Source organism: Nycticebus coucang, chromosome 1 (genome assembly GCF_027406575.1).
Source record: "Nycticebus coucang isolate mNycCou1 chromosome 1, mNycCou1.pri, whole genome shotgun sequence".
Classification (NCBI taxonomy): Eukaryota; Metazoa; Chordata; class Mammalia; order Primates; family Lorisidae; genus Nycticebus; species Nycticebus coucang.
The window spans coordinates 128,593,546-128,612,817 of NC_069780.1; the positions used below are offsets into that span (position 1 = coordinate 128,593,546).

At 43.6% G+C, this 19,272-nt stretch overlaps 1 protein-coding gene across 1 annotated transcript; it reads left to right on the plus strand.

Moving 5' to 3' along the window:
- Window positions 1-3,432: 3,432 nt before the first annotated feature.
- Window positions 3,433-3,979, plus strand: LOC128583446 (60S ribosomal protein L23a-like). The gene has a single exon (XM_053587639.1). It carries the CDS (start codon window positions 3,445-3,447, stop codon window positions 3,913-3,915), a length of 471 nt encoding a protein of 156 aa, XP_053443614.1. The 5' UTR covers window positions 3,433-3,444; the 3' UTR covers window positions 3,916-3,979.
- Window positions 3,980-19,272: the final 15,293 nt, after the last annotated feature.

Sequence of the window (19,272 nt, forward strand, 5' to 3'; positions counted from 1 at the left end):
CCTAGGCTGGTCTTGAACTCCTGGTCTCAAGCCTTCTTCCAGCTTCAGCTTTCCAAAGCACTGGGATTATAGGTGTGATATCCTGCACCCAGCTGGAAGAGGATTCTTTCCTAGAGTCTCTAATACAAGCCAAGCTCAGCCAACACTTGATTTTAGCCTGGTCAGACCCATGCTGGACTTCCGGCCTACAGAAATATGAGATAAATTTTTGTTGTTTTAAGCCGTTAACTCAGTGATAATTTGTTACAGCAATAATAGCAAACTATACAGGCTCTGCATGGTGCATCTGCAGTTGTACAGGGCACAAAGCAAGTGACAGTGTGACATCCCTCAGGTCCTGGTAGAACTTTGACAAGATCCTAGGTTCAGGGCGTGGGTAAATTCCAGTGAACTGAGATTACATTTCTGCCATGTTGGTGGGACAGGGATCAAAATAGAATTTAATTCAGTGATGGAAAAATGGTTTGCTTTCTGCACGTCTGAATTTGTGGCCTGAGATGGGGACCCAGTTGAGGAGTTATTATGGAGATCACGCATTTCATGAGCTAGACTCACTGCCTTCAAATGCTGAGAGCTTCTCTGTCCAGCTCAGGATTTTCAAGAACAAAGCAAGGGGGAGAGAGGCAGAATAGAAGAATAGAGGGGGTGGCCTAAAGGTAGGTCTCCACCCGACACAGCCATGCCCATGGAACCTTCCCCAGCTGACATGAGGCTATGCCTCACTGCTCTCTCCCAGGGCAGCTCTGGGCCTGGCTCCTGCAACTGGGGAGGAAGTGCAAGCTGTTGGGGGTCCTCAAAAGCACTCCAGGTTCTGATTTTGTTTGGCTTCTCAATGTTGAGGCTTAGAAACAAAACCCCCAATGACAGCCTCAGAAGGAAAAGTTTTTCTCTGACCTTCTCCTGCCCTCCTCTCTCAGTCCCCTCCCCTGTTGCTAGCCATAGAAACCATAATTCCTCTTCTCCAAGATGGGTCATAGAAAGTAGAGCCCTGCTGCCCCAAAGCCAGCCATGAAACCAAAAGCTGGCTCTAGCTTTTCCCCTGCCTTTCTGCAGGGGAAAAAAACTGGTCCTAAAGAAATTATTTGACTTACCTTGATTGTAGGTCATAAGACCCCTATTCCCAAGGGTTCCTGCCCCACACCCAGGAGAAAGAAATGCTGCTCAGAGACCAAGAAGAATCTAGACAGATGGGCCTTGCTGGCTTACCCCACTCAGCCTAGCAGCACTACATCATACCCCTGTGCCCAATCTTATTTCTAAACATTGTCCACATTTGGTTGAAGCTAAGCATAAAAATGGACAATTTCCCTTGTATCTCTGAATCTTCTTTCTGAGGGCTCATGTTAAAGAAGTTTGTATGCCTTTCTTCAATTAATCTGCCTTTTGTGAGTTTAAGCAAACCTTCAGAGGGCCAAGGGGCTCCCTACACTTGGAGAGGAAAGGGCGTTCCTGTTCTGCAGCTGGAGTAGAATGTGCAGCCCCTGAGTGAGGCTGGGCAGCCCCCAGGAGGAGGCCTGAGATCCTGCTCCCCAAACCCTGGTGATTGCAACAGCTGATGGCCCTCCTGGGGTGACCAGCATGCCAGGGGCTCTGTGAGCCAAGAGCGCTGTGCAGTTGCAAAGAGATTCATGGCCGTTCAACAACCACCTTAGATGCTCTCTGGGGGCCAGAGTACAGTGAGGCCCTGGGAAACCTGGGAGAGGTATTTAAGGTCCTGTGATGTAAGCGCCATAGTCAGATTACCTAGGTCCAAATCCTGGTCTTTCTCCTTATTAGCTGGGTGAACATGGATGTGCTTCTCAACCTCTCTGGGCAGAAGCTTCTCGATCTATAAAATGAGTTATTGAGGATGCTTTCTTTTTCGCTTTGTTGTAAGGCTTTAATAAGATAACCCCAGAGAAATAGCTGGCATACAGGATGTTCACAATATATCTTACCTATGATAATTTAACCCAAAAGCCTAAAGGGGGAGATTTTGGATTTGGCAGAATGCTAAATCCTACTTAAAATGGATTTCTTTTAGCGTTGGCCTGTGTATCATCTGGCCCCCACTTCCTCACAGGATCTGTTACTTTTCCTTTTGGGGACCACACTCCTGGGTTGTGGTGGGAGGCAGTGCCCTTTCCTAATAGAACCCAAAGGCACCAGGATCCTCCTTTCCCTCCTGAGCCATGGGTTGGGCACGTGCCTTTGCTTGGCTCATTGAACACTGTCCTGGGGATTATCTCTGTGTTTAGTGGACTCCTGGCAAGTAGGAATTGGACTTCTGGATCAGGCATCATTTGTCCCATTTTCTCTATTTTTGTTCCATTTTCTGTTACTCTAACTTTCAGAGTTTCTGTTGAATTTATTATTTCAGCCATTATAACTCTAACTCCAAGAACTCTTTTGTTTTCTGATTATTCCACCCTCACTCCCTGCATTCTATTCTTGTTTAATAGATGTGTATCTTTTCAGATTTCACAGAGAGTATTATAGCTTCTTTTTCCTTTTAAGTGTTCCTCTGATTCCTTATGGTTTCACGCTCTTTTTCCTTTGAGATGCTTTTATTTTGATTGTTTGGCTTTTTACCTTTTAGAGTGAAGCACTGAAAAGCATTGGAGGGCGGCGCCTGTGGCTCAGTTAGTAAGGCGCCAGCCCCATATACTGAGGGTGGCGGGTTCAAACCCGGCCCCAGCCGAACTGCAACCGAAAAATAGCTGGGCATTGTGGCGGGCGCCTGTAGTCCCAGCTACTCGGGAGGCTGAGGCAGGAGAATCGCTTAAGCCCAGGAGTTGGAGGTTGCTGTGAGCTGTGTGATGCCATGGCACTCTACTGAGGGCCATAAAGTGAGACTCTGTCTCTACAAAAAAAAAAAAAGAAAAAGGAAAAACGGGTTCTAAGCCAGCCCCGGCCTAAAAAAAACACACACAAAAAAAAAAAAAAAAAAAAAAAAGGAAAAGAAAGGCGGGGTGCAGTGGCTCAATTCTAGCCTGTAATCCTAGCATTTTGGGAGGGTGAGGCCAGTGGATTGCCAGAGCTCATGTGTTGGAGACCAGCCTGAGTCAGAGTGAGACCTCGTCTCTAAAAATAGCCAGGCATTGTGGCGGATGCCTGTAGTCCTAGCTACTTGGGAGGTTGAGGCAAGAGAATCACTTCAGCCCAAGAGTTTGAGGTTGCTGTGAGCTGTGATGTCATAGCACTCTACCAAGGGTGACAAAGTGAGACTCTATCTAAAAATAGATAAATAAATAAATAATCAACTTATAATTTTGGATTGTTTTGGTGGACATTGTCTTTTTTTTCTTTTTGACTCCTAGAGGTAAAATTGCTATAAATATATTCAATATATTTCTATAGGGGCCGTGCCTGTGGCTCAGTGAGTAGGGTGCCGGCCCCATATACCAGAGGTGTCAGGTTCAAACCCGGCCCTGGCCAAAAACTACCAAAATAGCTTTTCACAAGATGGCGCCGAAAGCGAAGAAGGAAGCTCCTGCCCCTCCCAAAGCAGAAGCCAAAGCAAAGGCATTGAAGGCCAAGAAGGCAGTGCTAAAAGGCATCCACAGCCACAAAAAAAAGAAGATCCGTACATCACCCACCTTCCGGCGGCCAAAGACTCTGAGACTCTGGAGGCAGCCCAAATATCCTCGGAAGAGCGCCCCCAGGAGAAACAAGCTTGACCACTATGCCATCATCAAGTTCCCCCTGACCACGGAGTCTGCCATGAAGAAGATAGAAGACAACAACACACTTGTGTTCATTGTGGATGTCAAAGCTAACAAGCACCAGATCAAACAGGCTGTGAAGAAGCTTTATGACATTGATGTGGCCAAGGTCAACACCCTGATCAGGCCTGATGGTGAGAAGAAGGCATATGTTCGACTGGCTCCTGATTATGATGCTTTGGATGTTGCCAACAAAATTGGGATCATCTAAACCAAGTCCAGCTGGCCAATTCTAAATATATAACTTTTCACCATAAAAAAAAAATAAATAAAAACTACCAAAATAAATAAATAAATAAATAAATAAAAGCATATATATATATGCTTTTATTTCTACCTCGATCATTTTCTTGAAATCGTTCTGGGGTGGAATTATCATGTCAAAAGCTTGCAGACATTTTCATCTCTCTTTCCTGTGTGTTGCCAGATTTCTGAAGGTGATGGATACAGGACCTGTGTCCGCAGCAACGAGAGTACACCCCTCCCAGTGCTTGATTTTCAAGTCTTGTCTTTACAGTTGTTGTTGCAAAGGTACAAAATAGCACCTCAGTCTCAGTACTGTCTCAGTTTGTCTGTCTTTGATTGTTGGTGAGGTTGAGCATTGTTTCACATGGGAACTGGGAAAATTAAGTCTGGAGAAACCTGTAGCTGCCTGTTAGATATAGAAAAGTGCCTAAAAGGACTTTCAAATGGAGGCAAAAGCAAAATTATGGTGTGTTAGCAGTGGTTCCTAACCTGGGTTCTGAGGGTTGGGGTGGGTCGACTCCCTAAAATTATATGCAAAGTTTTTGTCCACACACATCAGCAGGGAGAGGGTCCCTGGCTTTCATCACGATCTGAACCTAAAAAGGCCAAGTTAGGAGTGGAAGATTTCACCCTGAGTAGGAGAAGGGTAACAGAGAAGACTCTGGAGAGAAACTTCCTTGGTTTGAAACGTCATGCTGCCAACTGCTAGCTCGGTCTTGGTCAAAGTATTAACATTTCTGTGCTGTGGTTTCCTGCTTGCCAAGTGGGGGTGATAACAGTAGCAGCAATGTCTCCATGAGCTTGTCATGGTGATTAAAGGAGTTGACACAGGCCAACCACTTTTAATAGTGCCTGGCACATAGCGAATGTTTAATAAATGATGTTCACTATTAAGAATTATTAATAATCCGAGCCCCTGGCCCCCCTACAGTGGGATAGCTACCTCACGCAGTAGAGTTCCCTGTCACTTGAGGTGTTCATGAAGTAGATGGCAACTGCCAGGAAGGCTCATAAGGGGATCCCTGCTTTGGGAAGGAGGTTGAATTTTGCATCCCAAGTTTCTGCAAATTAAATTTTCCCTTTGGGCAGGTGGCAAATGGTGAGACTAGCAGTCATCAGTAAGCCAGCAGGCCTCCAGCAGGGGTGACAGCTGCGCCTGCTGAATGGAAATGTGCTTCTGAATAAGCAGGCTGTTTCAAGAGCGTGTTCCTGGCACGCTCTCCTGAGGGGGCAGAAAAACAGTTTGACAAAACCAAGTGGGGTTTCTTTACCACTGCGTGCGGAGAGAATAGGAGTGGGGGTCATTCTTGGTGCCCATCAGGGTAACATAGCAGGGGCTGGGGCGGGGCTTCCGACAGCTTCCCTGATGAACAGATATTTACTGAGCACTCAGCCAGGGCTATGGACTGGGTGTGATATGAATAGCGGGTGGGGTTAAAAATATGCATTAGACCAAGTACCAATATTCCTCTGTTGTTCTAGTTTTCATTGTTTTTTTTTTTTATTGGCCGGGGCTGGGTTTGAACCTGCCACCTCTGGCATATGGGACCGGCACCCTACTCCTTGAGCCACAGGCACCGCCCATTTTCATAGGCTATTCTTGGAGGGGCAGAAAAGCCCAGCTGAGTGGTTGAGGGATGTGGATGTCTTTGGGATAGCTGGTTCAGAGAAAAGTTGGAATTTCTACATGTGGGTCTGTGTGTGTACACGCCTGTATGTATGTGTGCTTATGAGCACAGGGTATACATACCTAATACTCTGATTTTGGATTAAGTAAAGTCTGGATCAAGTGAAATCTGAGTGCTGAGGGAGATTTACTTCTGATTGGCTTCCCCGAAGCAGACCCTGAGATCAGGATCTGAGGGAATCTTCTTTATTGGGGGTGGGGTGGGGAAGGAACCCCATTACTGCTGAGGGCAGCTGGAGCTTAATCCTGCTGGGTACAGATGGAAAGTATTTTGCACCATATCATCCCCACAGGGCTGGTGCTGGGGTCCTCACCCACTCACTCCCTCATTCCCTGTGGGGGACTTTTCCTGGGGGCTCTTCCTTCCCCTGCCCCTCTAACATGCTGCAGGGTTGGAGAAAGCCCAGCAACAAAGAATTGCAGGTGCTGGTGGTTTGACATTCGTGAGTGAGAGGTGGTAAAAGAGCTGGGCAGGCTACTAGTAAGCACCCTGGAGGTTAGAGGCCTGGGCTTGAACTCCAAAGGAAGATGAAGGTGTGAAATCTGATGTGTGAGGGGGAAGGTGTGGAGGAGGAAAGCTGGGGCCTTTGAAGTCCTAGGGCATGCCTGCCTTCCACTGCCAGGTCTTTGCCTGTCAAGAGGCAAAGGAGACCCCTGCAGTGTCATCACATACATTCTATCAGCACTTTGTCTTTGAGTCCCCTGGAGAAGGGCAAGCAATCTTCCAGAATTTTTCCCTGACCTGGCCTAGCTAAGGCAGTTTGAAAAGCAGACAAAGGAGAACCTTTGTGGGGTGTTCCTGTACCCCAAACCTAACTAGCCACATGACCCTGACAAATCACAGAGGTAACTGGGCCTCAGTTTCTCCAACTGTAAAATGAAGAGTTTTATATATATATATTTTTTTTTTTTTTTTTGAGACAGAGTCTCACTTTGTCACCCTTGGTAGAGTGCTGTGGCATCATAGCTTGCAGCAACCTCAAACTCTTGGGCTCAAGTGATTCTCTTGTCTTAGCCTCCCAAGTTGCTGGGACTACAAGCACCTGCCACAGTGCCCAGCTATTTTTAGAGACAAGGTCTCACTCCGACTTAGGTTGGTCTCGAACCTGTGAGCTCAGGCGATCTACCCATCTCGACCTCTCAGAGTGCTAGGATTGAAAAATGAAGAGTTTAGCTCTTCTGTGTCTGAGTACCACGAGGAACGCCTTGTGTGCTGGACAGGCTCAAGTCAGCTGCCGCAGGAGTCATGGGTGTTTCCAGATTCAAGGGAGATGTGGACCTGGTGCCAGGGAGTGAAGGAAGGTCATGAGAGGTTGGATCCCTGGGTGCTTAAAGAATCCAAGGCAGTGTGACCCTACATTATCCACATTCCTTTGCTTATTCCTGCTTCTGCCACCAGTAAGAGCCATCATGCCTCGGGATCAGAAGAGTGCACAGTGCACACCTGATCAGCACCTTCACACCCAGAGTGAGACCCAAGGCCTGGAGAATGCACGGGTCTCCAAGGCTGTGGAGGAAACCTTGCTCTCCTCCTCCACCTGGCGATGCCAGGCAACTTGAAGGAGGCTCCTGCCGCCAAAATGCTGAGTGCTCCTGAGGGTCCTCAGAGTTTCTGCTCCTCTTCAGGTGACATCACTGCCACCTCATCAAGCAAACCTGATGAAGGCATCGGGAGCAAGGAAGAGAAAGAGTTTGAACACCCCAGAAGCTACAGAATACCCCAAGTATGTGTACATAGATGCTCTAGACAGGAAAGTGGCTTTTCTGGTGAATTTCCTGTTGGTGAAGTATAGAGTGAAGGAGCTAGTAAGAAAGGCAGATATATGGAAGATTATCCTCAAAGGTGATGAAGACCACTTCCGTGAGATCTTCCTGAGAGCCTCTGAGCACATGGAGATGATCTTTGGCCTTGATGTGAAGGAAGTGGAAGGAAGTACCCATCAGTGCTATGGCACCTACATCAAGCTGGGTCTCACCTATGATGGGATGATGCATCCTCCATTGGCTTGCCCAAGACTGGCCTGCTGAGCCTTATCCTTGGTGAGATCTTCATGAATGACAACTGTGCCTCTGAAGAGGAAGTCTGGAAAGTGCTGAATAAAACAGAAATATATTCTGGGCAGATGCACTTCGTCTGTGGGGATCCCAAGGAGTTCATCACCAAACATTTGGTGATGGAAAAGTACCTGGAGTACCACCAGGTGGCCACCACTGATCCTGCATGAAATGAATTCCTGTGGGACCCAAGAGCCCATGCTGAAGTTGGAAAGATGGAAATCCTAAAGTTTCTGGCCAAGGTTCATGGGACTGAGCCACAGTCCTACCCTTCTCATTATGAGGATGCTCTGTGAGATGAAGAAGAGAGGGCTCAAGCTAGAACTTCGGTCAAGGCTGCCTCTACCTCCATGGCCACTGGGAGTTCCAGTGCTGTGTCTGAAAGCATCTCCCACACCTAGTGAAGTCAGGGACACCTTCTTCATGTATCTGAAGAGGTAAATTAGTGTTCAAAAAATGTAGGTCTGGGGTAGAGCGGGGAGAAAACAGTATTTGTCATCTATAGGTTCCTATTTTATATGTGTGAGATGACAATCTATTCCTATATTTTTGGATGAGTGTATTATACCAGGGTTACTTGTTTTCACAGATGTTTAATTATCTTCACTATCTTCCTGTTTCAAATAATATTGGCCGCACATTGAGTGCTATCCTTGACATTTAATAGTAAGCGCTTTACTGATACTGTCAAACCATACATTTTCCTTTGTGATGTAGAGTAAGGTAACACGGCATTTCTATAGGCATTTTCTCTGAAATATGGAGAATTCAGCTTCGGTATAGTTGGTATCAATTGTGAGAACTAGAAAAATCATATTCAGTTGTTTCTTTTTATCTTCTTTGTTTTTTTTCCTGTAAAATTATAGAATATTTTCTTCAGTTTACTTAGCTCTTTCCAGAGTGCATATGAAATAAATATAATTACATAAAAAAAAAGAAAAAGAAAAATGAAGAGTTTAAAAAGAAATGGTCCCTGATGGCCCTTCAGATCTAGAATCTGATTCTGGATGTATGACTTTATAAATACTTGCCCATCCTAAATCTCCTCTGGATTGAGGAGGGATTAAATTTACCTGGGGATGGACAGAAAATCCCTAAGTAAATATGATAGATTACTTTTTCTCCTTCATGTTCAAAAAGTACAGTGTAAGAAATTTTAAGGCCTATATGTTACCCAATAGTTTAAGTTCTATCTTGTTCTCTGTGATGATATTTCTATTCCCAAGATTATCTCATCAACCCAATATTACACCAGCCACTACATCCACGGATAAGGAAGAAGAGGATGAATAAGAAATATTAACCATCTGGTTGGCGCCTGTGGCTCAGTGAGTAGGGTGCCGGCCCCATATGCCGAGGGTGGCAGGTTCAAACCCAGCCCCGGCCAAACTGCAACAAAAAAATAGCCGGGCGTTGTGGCGGGCGCCTGTAGTCCCAGCTACTCTGGAGGCTGAGGCAAGAGAATCGCGTAAACCCAAGAGTTAGAGGTTGCTGTGAGCCTTGTAACGCCATGGCACTCTACCGAGGGCGGTACAGTGAGACTCTGTCTCTACAAAAAAAAAAAAAGAAATATTAACCATCTTTTTTTTTTTAATTTAATTTAACTTTTTTATTGTTGGGGATTCATTGAGGGTACAATAAGCCAGGTTACACTGATTGCAATTGTTAGGTAAAGTCCCTCTTGCAATTATGTCTTGCCCCCGTAAAGTGTGACACACATCAAGGCCCCACCCTTCTCCCTCCGGCCCTCTTTCTGCTTCCCCCCATAACCTTAATTGTCATTAATTGTCCTCATATCAAAATTGAGTACATAGGATTCATGCTTCTCCATTCTTGTGATGCTTTACTAAGAATAATGTCTTCCACGTCCATCCAGGTTAATAAGAAGGATGTAAAGTCTCCATTTTTTTTAATGGCTGAATAGTATTCCATGGTATACATATACCACAGCTTGTTAATCCATTCCTGGGTTGGTGGGCATTTAGGCTGTTTCCACATTTTGGCGATTGTAAATTGAGCTGCAATAAACAGTCTAGTACAAGTGTCCTTATGATAAAAGGATGTTTTTCCTTCTGGGTAGATGCCCAGTAATGGGATTGCAGGATCAAATGGGAGGTCTAGCTTGAGTGCTTTGAGGTTTCTCCATACTTCCTTCCAGAAAGGTTGTACTAGTTTGCAGTCCCACTAGCAGTGTAAAAGTGTTCCCTTCTCTCCACATCCACGCCAGCGTCTGCAGTTTTGAGATTTTGTGATGTGGGCCATTCTCACTGGGGTGAAATGATATCTCAGGGTTGTTTTGATTTGCATTTCTCTAATATATAGAGATGATGAACATTTTTTCATGTGTTTGTTAGCCATTCGTCTGTCATCTTTAGAGATGGTTCTGTTCATGTCTCTTGCCCATTGATATATGGGATTGTTGACTTTTTTCATGTGGATTAATTTGAGTTCTCTATAGATCCTAGTTATCAAGCTTTTGTCTGATTGAAAGTATGCAAATATCCTTTCCCATTGTGTAGGTTGTCTCTTTGCTTTGGTTATTGTCTCTTTAGCTGTACAGAAGCTTTTCAGTTTAATGAAGTCCCATTTGTTTATTTTTGTTGTTGTTGCAATTGCCATGGCAGTCTTCTTCATGAAGTCTTTCCCCAGGCCAATATCTTCCAGTGTTTTTCCTATGCTTTCTTTGGGGATTTTTTATTGTTTCATGCCTTAAATTTAAGTCCTTTATCCATTTTGAATCAATTTTTGTGAGTGGGGAAAGGTGTGGGTCCAGTTTCAGTCTTTTACATGTAGACATCCAGTTCTCCCAACACCATTTATTGAATAGGGAGTCTTTCCCCCAAGGAATGTTCTTGTTTGGTTTATCGAATATTAGGTGGTTGTAAGATGTTAGTTTCATTTCTTGGTTTTCAATTCGATTCCAAGTGTCTATGTCTCTGTTTTTGTGCCAGTACCATGCTGTCTTGACCACAACGGCTTTGTAGTACAGACTAAAATCTGGTATGCTGATGCCCCCAGCTTTATTTTTATTACTAAGAACTGCCTTAGCTATATGGGTTTTTTTCCGGTTCCATACAAAACGCAGAATCATTTTCTCCAAATCTTGAAAGTACGATGTTGGGGGGGGTGACGCCTGTGGCTCAAGGAGTAGGGTGCTGGTCCCATATGCCAGAGGTGGCAGGTTCAAACCCAGCCCCGGCCAAAAAAAAAAAAAGAAAGTACGATGTTGGTATTTTGATAGGAATGTCATTGAATAGGTAGATTGCTTTGGGAAGTATAGACATTTTAACAATGTTGATTCTTCCCATCCATGAGCATGGTATGTTCTTCCATTTGTTAATATCCTCTGCTATTTCCTTTCTGAGGATTTCATAATTTTCTTTATAGAGGTCCTTCACCTCCTTCGTTAGGTATATTCCTAGGTATTTCATTTTCTTTGAGACTATGGTGAAGGGAGTTGTGTCCTTAATTAACTTCTCATCTTGACTCTTATTGGTGTATAGAAAGGCTACTGACTTGTGGACATTGACATTTTATATCCTGAAACGTTACTGTATTTTTTGATGACTTCTAGGAGTCTTGTGGTTGAGTCTTTGGGGTTCTCTTAGTATAAGATCATGTCGTCAGCAAAGAGGGACAGTTTGGCCTCTTCTGCTCCCATTTGCATTCCCTTTATTTCCTTGTCTTGCCTAATTGTATTGGCTAGAACTTCCAGCACTACGTTGAATAGTAAAGGTGACAGAGGACAACCTTGTGTGGTTCCAGTTCTAAGAGGAAAAGCTTTGAGTTTTACTCCATTCAGTAAAATATTGGCTGTGGGTTTGTCATAGATAGCTTCAATCAGTTTTAGAAATGTGCCACCTATGCCTATACTCTTCAGTGTTCTAATTGGAAAAGGATGCTGGATTTTATCAAATGCTTTTTCTGCATCTATTGAGAGGATCATGTGATCTTTATTTTTGCCTCTGTTAATATGGTGGATAACGTGTATAGACTTGCGTATGTTAAACCAGCCTTGCATCCCTGGGATGAAGCCTACTTGGTCATGATGAATGACTTTTTTGATGATAAGCTGTAATCTATTGGCTAGGATTTTGTTGAGAATTTTTGCACCTATATTCATGAGTGAGATTGGTCTGAAATTCTCCTTTTTGTTTGGGTCTTTTCCTGGTTTTGGTATCAGGGTGATGTTTGCTTCATAGAATGTGTTGGGGAGGATTCCTTCTTCCTCAATTTTTTGGAATAATTTCTGCAGTACAGGAATAAGCTCTTCCTTGAAGGTTTGATAGAATTCAGGAGTGAAGCCATCTGGACCAGGGCATTTTTTGGTTGGAAGATTTTTTATTGTTTCGTTGATCTCAGTGCTTGAAATTGGTCTGTTCAGGAGCTCTATTTCTTCCTGGGTAAGTGTAGGGAGAGGGTGTGATTCCAAATATTGATCCATTTCCTTCACATTGTCAAATTTCTGGGCATAGAGTTTCTGGTAGTATTCAGAGATGATCTCTTGTATCTCTGTAGGATCAGTGGTTATTTCCCCTTTATCATTTCTGATTGAGGTTACTAGAGATTTTACTTTTCTATTCCTCGTTAGTCTGGCCAATGGTTTATCTATTTTATTTATTTTTTCAAAAATCCAAGTCCTTGTTTCATTAATTTTCTGAATGATTCTTTTGTTTTCAATTTCATTGATCTCTAATTTGATTTTGGATATTTCTTTTCTTCTACTGAGTTTAGGCTTAGATTGTTCTTCTTTTTCCAATTCCATAAAATGGCTTGTGAGATTGTTGATGCGCTCTCTTTCTGTTTTTCGAATGTAGGCATCTAAAGCGATGAATTTTCCTCTCAAAACTGCTTTTGCAGTATCCCACAGGTTTTGGAAGTGTGTGTCTTCATTGTTGTTATGCTCAAGGAAGTTAATGATTTCCTGTTTTATTTCTTCCTGCACCCATCTGTTATTCAACAGAAGATTGTTTAATTTCCATGCCTTTGTGTTGGGTCGAGCATTTTTGTTAGAGTTGAGTTCCACCTTTAGTGCCTGATGGTCTGAGAAGATACAAGGTAAAATTTCAATTCTTTTGATTCTGTTGATATTTGTTTTGTGTCCCAGGATATGATCAATTTTGGAGAATGTTCCATGGGGTGATGAGAAGAATGTATATTCTTTATCTTTGGGATGGAGTGTTCTATATGCATCTATCAAGCACAGTTCTTCTAGGGTCTCATTTAAATCCCTTATATCTTTGTTTAATTTCTGTTTATAGGATCTATCCAGCTGTGTAAGAGGAGTGTTAAAGTCCCCTGTTATGATGGTATTATCAGATATCATATTGCTCAGACTGAGGAAGGTCTGTTTCAAGAATCTGGGAGCATTTAAATTGGGTGCATAAATATTTAGAATTGAAATGTCTTCTTGTTGTAGTTTTCCCTTGACCAATATAAAGTGACCATCTTTGTCTTTTTTGACTTTAGTTGCTTTAAATCCACATGAATCTGAAAATAAGATTACAACTCCTCTTTTCTTCTGAATGCCATTTGCCTGAAAAATTGTCTTCCAACCCTTGACTCGGAGCTTTAATTTGTCTTTTGAAGCCAGGTGTGTTTCTTGCAGACAGCAAATGGATGGCTTGTGTTTTTTAATCCAGTCAGCCAGTCTGTGTCTCTTCAATGGGGAATTCAAGCCATTAACATTTATTGAGATAATTGATAAATGTGGTAGTATTCTATTCATCTTATTTTGTGAGAGTCCATTGCTTAGTTTTATCTTTTGCATCAGTGTGGAAGTTAGGTTCTGTCCTTTAATTTCTGAGTTCTCACTTTGCTGCTGATCCATTGTGGTGGTCAGTGTGCAGAACAGGTTGAAATATTTCCTGTAGAGCTGGTCTTGTCGCGAATTTCCTCAAAGTTTGTATATCCATAAATGATTTGATTTCTCTGTCAATTTTTAAGCTTAGCTTAGCAGGGTACAGAATTCTGGGCTGGAAATTGTTCTGTTTAAGTAGATTAAAGGTAGATGACCATTGTCTTCTTGCTTGGAAAGTTTCATTAGAGAAGTCTGCGGTCACTCTGATGGATTTGCCCCTGTAGGTCAACTAGCGCTTACTCCTGGCAGCTTGCAGAATCTTTTCTTTTGTCTTGACTTTGGACAGGTTCATCACAATGTGTCTTGGAGAAGCTTGGTTAGAGTTGAGGCGACCTGGGGTCTGATATCCCTCTGAAAGCAGTGTGTCAGAATCTTTGGTGATATTTGGGAAATTTTCTTTTATAATATTCTCTAGTATGGCTTCCATTCCTCTGGGGCATTCTTCTTCCCCTTCTGGGATTCCTATAACTGGTATGTTGGAATGCTTCATAAAGTCCCATAATTCTGACAGTGAATGTTCTGCTTTCTCTCTCTTCTTTTCTGCCTCTTTTAGTATCTGAGTTATCTCAAGAACTTTGTCTTCTACCTCTGAAATTCTTTCTTCTGCATGGTCTAACCTGTTGCTGATACTTTCCATTGCATCTTTAAGTTCCCTAATTGACTGTTTCAGTTCCTTCAGCTCTGCTATATCCTTTTTATATTCTTCATATTGTTCATCTCTTATTTGATTCTGTTTTTGGATTTCCTTTTGGTTATTTTCCACTTTATTAGCAGTTTCCTTCATTGTTTCCATCATTTCTTTCATTGTTTTCATCATGTGTATTCTAAATTCCCTTTCTGTCATTCCTAACATTTCTTTACAGGTGGAATCCTCTGCAGTAGCTACCTCTTGGTCCCTTTCAGTGTTGTTCTGGACCTGTTCTTCATGTTGCCTGGAGTTTTCTGCTGATTCTTCCTCATGAGTGATTTCTTTTATCTGTTTCCTTGCCCTAATTTTCCTTTCACTTCCTCTTGCTCTTTAAGTTCTTGTGCCTGTGGACTAAGGGTTAGATGAGTCCTTTTGGTACAGGACCAGAAGGGTGAGAAGGTTGAAGAGCAAGAAAGGGATGAAAGAAAGGAGGACCAAGTGAAAAGAAAAAAAAATAGAGAAAGGAGAGGGCGTGGGTAAAAGGAATATTGACAAAAAGAAGAGAGGCACAGAAAGAGGGAGACAGAGTAATATAGGTGTATAGTAGGGTACTTTGACACACACTGAAAAAAAAAAAAAAACCCACCTTCTGGGGGTGCCCAGTTGGGTGGTTCCCTTGAGGTCAGCAGCTCTTTGCTAACCTGATCAGACACAGTACCCCACCTCCACCAAGTAGAGAGGAAAGACAAAAATGCTATAAATCAAACCAAAACAAGCAAAGAGAAAACTTTACAGGATAATATTGGGTGAAAAACCAAATAATAGTGGTAGAAACACTAGCAAAAATGAAGTTCTAGTTATTAAAAAAGGTAGCAATGGGAAATTATAATTAAACTAGAAAAATTGAGAAAGAAAAAAGATCTGTACGGAAAAGGTTAAAATTCAAAAACAAAACAACATCAACAACATCAAAATAAACAAAAAACAACCAAACCAAAAAACAAAAAAGCAAAACACAACCAAAAACTAAGCAGTATGTATAGGTTGTTGAATATTGTCTGGGCAACACGTGGTCTTCTGGGGTATGAGATGTTAATCACAGTTCTGATACGATTGGAGGCTGCTGATTTCTCAAACCCCAGCAGGTAGACACCCTAAATCTCTCTTCAGCCCACTTAAAAGGCATTTTGAACTTGTAAACTTGCTGAGCAGAAGCTTTCCCAGGAGAGTGCTTGTCGCTGGAATCACTGCTGAAGTGGCTATCCTCTTACCCAGTGTGCCAAAACTGGTCTCACTTTGCCCCTGAGGGTTAGGGCCGCAAGGCGGCTCAGACCCCACCCTTAGGCTACTCGGTCGCTGGGTTACCAGCTCCCACCCGATTCTAGCTCTGCGACCCTGAGGGCAGAGCTTGCTGGCGCAGATCACTCACAATGGCTCCCTGTGGCCCACAGCCAAACACTATTAGCTCCGTCTGGCTCAGTGGCTCAGACTGGGGCCCTAGACAATGGCCAAAGTTCTCCGCATTCCCGCTCAGGCTCTCCCCAAGGCAGTTCAACTGGGTGCCAAGTCCAAAGACACCAAAACAGTTACAGGTAAGGCCTTTCCGGTTTGCAGTCTTGCTGCTACTGAACTTACAGTTGCGGGCGGGTTTAGACCGATTGAACACACATGACCACTTGTCGTTTTTCCACTGTTTTAGTCCTCCTCTTGGGATCCAGAAATCTCTCGCTAACTCTCTGTACCCTTACAGAGGTGATGATAGGCAGATCCCACCAGCCAGAGATGCCTGGAGTCCTATCTCCCCGGACTCACAGTGCCCAGATGCAAGGAAGCTGTTACTCGGCCGCCATCTTGCTCTCCTCCTTCCAGAAATATTAACCATCTTTAAAAGAAGATTCCCAGAAACTACCATGAACTTTTTGCTTATAAATGCCATTGGTCAGAGCTTATTCAGATGACCACAGCTAAGGAACAAGGAAACAACAAGGAACTATGGGAAATGTAGACTTATTCTGATCATCTAAGTTCTTGTCAAAATTTGGGGCTCTATGACTATGAAAGAAAGGTAGAGCAGATATTGGGGTAACTGCCCCATGTAATATTTCTCTGGTTTTCAGACTAACCAAATAAACCACTTAGACGCTATACCTCGTCACAAGTGTCCACTCTCAGGAGCCTTCACTTCAAATTCTCCTCTGGCCCTCTAGGTGCTTTGTGGTTATTAGTCTCAACTTTTACATTTGGGTCCCGTGTCCCGTTATTTTTCTCATTAGCAATGCCTGTGATGATTGCACTTTATTAGTCTTTGTACTGTGCAAGTCTGAGGCCTCCTTTAGCTGCTGGGGAGAGTTGGCTGATATCTTAGCCAACCCCAAGACCGTTCCACTTTGATGGTTTGCTCGGAAAACTCACAGGACTCAGCAGATGGTTATGCTCATGGCCATGATTTATGACAGTGAAAGGATGCAGAACAAAAGGGTAGTTCCCACTACTTGGCAGGCTAAAGCAAGGGGACCACTTGAGCCTGGGAGTTTTACACTGTAGGGTGCTATGATTGTGCCTGTGAATAGCCACTGCGCTTCTACAGAAATGCAGTGGCTATTGAGACCCTATCTCAAAAAAAAAAAAAAAAAAGTCAAGCCAGGTATGGTGGCTCAGGAGTTTGAGACCAGCCTGAGCAAGAGTGAGACCTATCTCTACTAAAAACAGAAAAATCAGCCAGGTGTGGTGATGTACATCTGTAGTCCCAGATACTCAGGAAGCTGAGGCAGGATGATTGCTAGAGCCCATGATGCAGTGGGATTGCAGTGAACTGTGATGAAGCCACAGCACTCCACTTGGGGTGACAAAGTGAGACTCTGGCCTCCTCCCCCCAAAAGTATGGGGCCAAGTTCAGAGAAAACAAGGGCAAGCTTCTCTTCTTAGACCTTTCCTGGTAGTCACATAAGATGTGCTGATTTTCCCAGCAATGAGTTGTGACAAGACACGTAAAACATTGTCCACCAGGGATGCTCATGGAGATTCAGTAGCCAGGATTTTTACTGGGGGGTGCTCACATAGGCACCCCTCACTACCACATACCAAAATTCCAGTTTCCAGAAAGAAAGCAGATGTTCAGCTTACAGGACGCTATGGGTTGAGGCATGGTGAGCCACTCTTAATAGTTCTGGGAATGGTGGGAACTCTCTGGAAATCCAAGTTCTCAGATACCAGTGGAAGGCTAGCTTTGCAAGCAGGCCTTTGTGAGGACAGGCAGCCATGTCAGGCCTGCTTGGAATGTCTCTTCTTGGAATGTCTGAGGAATGTCTTCTGTAACTGTAAAATTATTTTAGATTTTGGCTGTGGAACCATAGCCATGATACTGTGTTTAGAATCTCGCCTCGGCCATTCATAAGGTAGGTGTTCTCCCCTTAAGCCCTCCACTCCTGTCAGCTGACAGTCACTATACCCCTGTCCTCTCCGAGTGATGGTGACAATCCCTCCCTTCTTTCTCCCTGTCCACGGTGGTCAGGAGGGAGAGCAGTTCCCTCTATTGCATAGTGGGGAGGGAGTGGAGGGAAAATAGGCAGGGACACTGCAGTTCCCTTTCAGTTTCCTAAAATCTGGGCTTCATAAAGGGCCCTTTTGTTCAACTTTCCTCAATTTCCCATTTCAAGTGTCCGTTTTTTATGGAGCTCTGGTGGTACGAGGACCTGCCGTCCACTAGCGGTGGGATTAGGAAGGTTGTCAGCCACAGGGGTCAGGTCTTACCCTTCCCCACATTCTCTGTAGACCTCACAGCATGGCTGGACATCATGAGTGGAGGCTCTCAGACTCAGTCAGCTAAAGGGGTCATGCATGATCATAAGTGAATGAAAAGGGTTGACTAGGGACTGGGGTATGTGGAGGATGTAGGCCCTCTCTGAGTTCCTGTGCAGGAATGCCGGTAAGTGTGGCCAGAGCTTTTGATTATTTTAAGAGAAGTTAGAAATGCAGATTTTTGGTGCAAAATCTCTCAAATTTTAAATGTTTGCTTAAATTATCAAAACAAATTAACAAACCCAACAACAAACCACCATGCAGGTCAAAGAGTTTTTCTTTTTTTAAATGAAGATAGTATTTGTTTGGTTTGGTTTTGAGGCAAAGTCTCACTTAGCTGCACTCAGTAGAGTTCTGTGGGGCCATATTTTACAGCAACTTTAAACTCTTGGGCTCAAGTGATTCTCTTGTCTCAGCCACCCAAGTAGCTGGGACTACAGGCACCTGTCACAACACCTGGCTATTTTTAGAGATGGGGTCTTGCTCTTGCTCAGGCTTGTCTCAAACTCCTGAGCTCAGGCAATTCACCCACCTCAGCCTCCCAGAGTGCTGGGATTACAGGCATGAGCCCTGTGCTGGCCCCAGTTTTTGATCCAGTCAACTTGTTGGTCAAGCAATACATCCTTGGCTAGGAAGCTGCCTGCCCTCTGCTCTCGGGAATTTCCTTCTTCCTGGTAGAGATGTTCAGGATGAGGTTTTCTTTGGACATAGCTAAAAACTCTCAGAATTAACACAATGACTGCCATGCTAGGAAAAAAAAGGTTTTTTTTCCTTGGGTTCATGGTGTTTTATTCGGTCAAGCACATTAACTGCCATGTAAGCTGTATTTAACTCACCCTAGTTTTGAGTTTTGAGCCTGGGGCTTGTGAAGCATGCATAACTCACATGTCTCTTGACCTACTAAAATAGCATGGCCCTAAAGAAAAATCATTTTTTCCCCATTGTAGCAGTCAATGTGCAAGAGACATGTGAGTTATATTTGCTTCACGAGGCCCTGGACCCAAAACTACTATAAATTAAATACCACTCACATGGCAGTTAACGTGGTAAGTTGGGATGGTTTTTCCAACAGATGAATATTTTCAAACTAGAGCCAGATAGCAAGAGAATCTAGAGGTTGGCTTTGGGGTTCATCCAATTCTAAAATAAGCCATACTTTTGCAATTGTGATCCATATTATAATGACGAAGACTTCATAGAGAGGCCTGGGCTAAAACCACCTGGATTTGTGAATGTTTTTGTCCCCCTCATAGTATCTAATGTATAGTACTTGCTCAATGAGTGAAGAATGAAC

Bases quoted from the DNA above. Each gene is read 5' to 3' on its own strand.
- LOC128583446 (XM_053587639.1), top strand. From the start codon at position 3,445: ATGGCGCCGAAAGCGAAGAAGGAAGCTCCTGCCCCTCCCAAAGCAGAA.